The sequence below is a fragment of the Bison bison genome, unplaced genomic scaffold (assembly GCF_000754665.1).
Source record: "Bison bison bison isolate TAMUID 2011002044 unplaced genomic scaffold, Bison_UMD1.0 scf7180017864180, whole genome shotgun sequence".
In the NCBI taxonomy this organism is placed as follows: domain Eukaryota; kingdom Metazoa; phylum Chordata; class Mammalia; order Artiodactyla; family Bovidae; genus Bison; species Bison bison.
Genome location: NW_011494752.1, coordinates 9,226,594 through 9,230,132, shown reverse-complemented (window position 1 = coordinate 9,230,132; position 3,539 = coordinate 9,226,594). Strand labels below are relative to the sequence as shown.

The 3,539-nt window shown below is 55.6% G+C and overlaps 1 protein-coding gene across 1 annotated transcript in view; it reads left to right on the top strand.

Moving 5' to 3' along the window:
* Positions 1-2,875: 2,875 nt before the first annotated feature.
* MFAP4 (microfibrillar-associated protein 4) overlaps positions 2,876-3,539 on the top strand; it is a 3,886-nt gene continuing 3,222 nt past the window's right edge. The window contains exon 1 of the mRNA XM_010843176.1: positions 2,876-2,881. Coding sequence (XP_010841478.1) covers positions 2,876-2,881 — 6 coding nt within the window. The remainder of the gene's footprint in view (positions 2,882-3,539) is intronic.

Here is a 3,539-nt window from a genome sequence, read left to right as displayed (position 1 = left end):
CGTGGGTCTGGTGGGGCTGTTGTTGCGGAGCTGTGCTTGTGTCGGGGCAGGGGTGTGGGAAATCTCTGTACCTTCCTCTCAGTGAACCAAAAAGTGCTCTAAAAAATAAAGTCTTTTTTTAAAGGAACAATTATTGAACTGCACACCTAGAGTTGATGGATTTTACGATGTGTAAATTATACCCCCACAGTTGAGCAGGGCCCGATGGGGTCTTCCTGGAAAAGACTGCCCCCAACCATGGCCTCCGCCTGCCTCTTGTTTATAGGATAACTTTAGCCTCCTAGGTCTTCCTTGAATTCCAAAGAATAAGTTTCATCAGAGAAGTGAGTAAATGCACAAACAATGGGAAGAAGACAAGTAAGACAAAATAATAATAGTTTAGCCATAGAACAAAGCCCAGGATCTTCAGTTCCACCTCAGGGAACTGGACTGGATCATGCAGTCTGAACCACGGCCTCTGAGTGCTGCAGAGACTGGACCCCTACCAGGTGGGAAGAGTGTACTGCACACGGCCCACCGGCACGTGGATCCCAGCCTGGTGGGACCCAGAGGTGGATGACTGACATTCTGCAAACACCAGGCTGTCCCCTCACTGCCAGCCAATCAGAGAGCGGCGCACAAGCTCATCACACACCTGGTGACCCCCTCCTGCACCCTGTGTTTAAATACCCTCCCCCAGGGTTCCCCCATCCCACCTGTCATCACGCTCTCCCCTCTGGCTCCAGGACTGCTGAGGCTGTGTGTCTGTCCTCTGCTGCTGGCACAGGGGTGATGGGCTGGCCTGTGTCCTCAAATGTCACCTGCTGAAGCCCTGACCCCACGGTGGGCCTGATGTGATCTGATGTGACACTCCACAGTGCCTGTGGGGCCCCAGGGCCCCACCCCTTCCCCATCAGCCTCCCTCCCAGTGCAGGTGCAGCCTCTGGGGAGGGGCCTGGGGTCAGCGGCTCAGCAAGACCCTCCTTCCTTACAGCAGGCAGCCCCTCACTCAGCCGGGGCTGGGGGACACACACCCAGTCTTCTCCAGCTCAAGCAGAAGGAGCAGTGGCCTCCTGCGGGAGACGAGGGACCTCATCTTCAGCTGTGGTCCCGGATGCTCTGCAGGCTGCCAGGCTTTCAGGACAAAATCAGCATCAGACCTGTATCATCCAGGATCTGGCAGGGAACAAAGGCAGACTCAGCTGCTCTGCTTTGTAGAGAATTTCACGAAGGGACTGTCACCGGGCTGTGGGCCTTAAGGAAGGCACCTGGGACCACCCTGGGCTGCAGGGATAAAGGGAGGAGGCAGGTCGTCAGGGCCAGTTGGGGTGCTGTCTTGGGGTGGAGAGGGGACACAGCCATTGCCAAACTGAGGTCCTGGCAGGGTGGGCCTGGGAGCACCTCTCCCCCCCACGCCCTGCTGGTGCCTGCTAAGGGCCACATTCTGCCAGCATCTGGGCCCACGGGGCCAGAGCAGGACAGACAGGTGGAGTACAGTGAGCAGGTGACCCGTGCAAGGCCTGTGGGGTGGGGGCCGCAGCAGGCGGGGTGGGGGCCGCAGCAGATAGGCCTGTCCAGTGGGCCCACTGCCCCCATCCTGTCACCCCGAGTTCTCCCGCCTCCTGGCAATGCTGGTCAGAGAAGCCCCTCACTCACAGCAAGGGGACTTCCTCAGACTCATAACCAGAATAAACCAAGCAGCAGGGGACTAAGACCCAAGCTCAGGGCTGGCAGCCCAGGCAGAGCTGTCGTGACTTAGCACCTCACCTGCAAAGTTGCTGCTGCCCAGCCAGTGACCCAGGAGCAGGCCTGCTGGGGGTGACTGGCACTCCAAGAACGGATTCCCCCACCCTAGCTTAAATCAACACCTCCCACAGTGGGTCCCAGGGCAGCAGATTATATCTGCAAAACCAACCAACCATTTCAGGCAGGGGCCCCCCCAAACCCAGGAAGACATGTCCATGCTGGGTGGCCAATAAACACACCCACTAATGTGTCTCTTCAGGACATCCAAGGGTTTCCATCAGACACCACCTTCAGAGGAGTGCATGGGGCCAGACTTCTGTCCCTGAAGAGTGCATCTAAACCCCACCACACCCAACAAGCAGAGGGCCTGCTTTGCTGACCCACGTGAAGGTTTTAAGAAAAAATTAACAGGCAAAACACAATAGGGACCACCTCAGTTCTTAATTACTTGTCTTTCCTCTTCTGTTTTTGGTGTGCATGTTCTGGGTTTCTTCGGGGGCAGCGGGTGGGGCCTAGGCTTATTAGCTGTACTCAGCAGAAGTCTTTGATGCTAGAATTAGGACATGTTTATTAGTATTTTTTTTAATTTTACATTTTATTAGTTTTGAAGACTGATTGTCCATTATTTTCCTTGCTGTAGCCTGCCTGTGCTAAAATTAGCTGAAAGGATAGATGTCTTAGGATTAGATTCAGCTGTGTGTAACAGGAAAGAGCCCAAAGAGGCTTAAACTAGATAGAAGTTCCTTTCTCTGCGGCCTGAAAGAGGCCTGGGGAAGGGCAGTCAGGGCTGGCTCTCGACCACGCCATGAAGTCCAAGGGACCCAGCTCCTCCCTGATCACCCCCTACCACCCATGGGAGGGGCCTCCTCCTCCCCGTCCAGCCGCTGTGCCCACGGACAGGTCAGAGAAGAGGGAAGAGCAGCTGCCTTTGCACCACATCCATGTGCATCTTCTTGGCCGGATTTCAGACATGTGGCCTCAGTAAGGGAGCTGGACCACGGGGCCAGCGAGGAACCAGGACTCAAGACTAAGGGAAGAACGGCTCTCGAGAGGAAGACCACCGTCTCTTCCACAGATGAGGATAAAAGTCCCATTTCAGGCAATCTGTTCACAGCAGAAAAATTATTACACAATTATTACATTTATGATGATGAAGGTGAGTATTCACTACATAGTTACCAACTGTGGGCCCTGCGCCAGGCACCTGGTATCTGTTACCCAACCACAGGCCTCTGAAGGACAGACTATTACCACCCTCGTTCTACGGAGGGGCTAACCAAGGCCCAGAAAGGCTAGGGAACCTGTCCAAAGTTACGCAGCTAACAGGTGGCACAACTTGGACTTGAGTGCAGGCAGACTGGCTCCACGTCCCCCAGGACACACACAGCTATGAAGAGAAAACCGTCATCAGCTTTCACAAACTCGAGGGGCCAGGACTCAGGAGGGAGAAGGGGCCGGGGCCGGCGCTGCTCTTACTTTGAGCCTTTGCACATCTCATCCGCTCAACCAACACTCTTCCTCAACACGCGTGACGTGTGCGATAAACTGTCTGGTGCCTGCATTTGCCACTCCGTGGGCAGCCAACACACGGCAGGTGCTCAGATGTCTGACCCACGAGTGGGCCGCGACACCAGCCCATCAACGCTCAAGGCCAAATAAGGAGCAGGCAGGTGGCCCCTCAGGGAACAGAGCAGGCTCAGCTGGGGCCTCCTCGGGACAAGCCTGGTGTGGCTGGGCTGCACTTTGGGGGTCACAAGCAACCATGGTTGAGGCCCTCCAGGTGGACCAGAGTCACACTTAACTCTCCTCTCAAG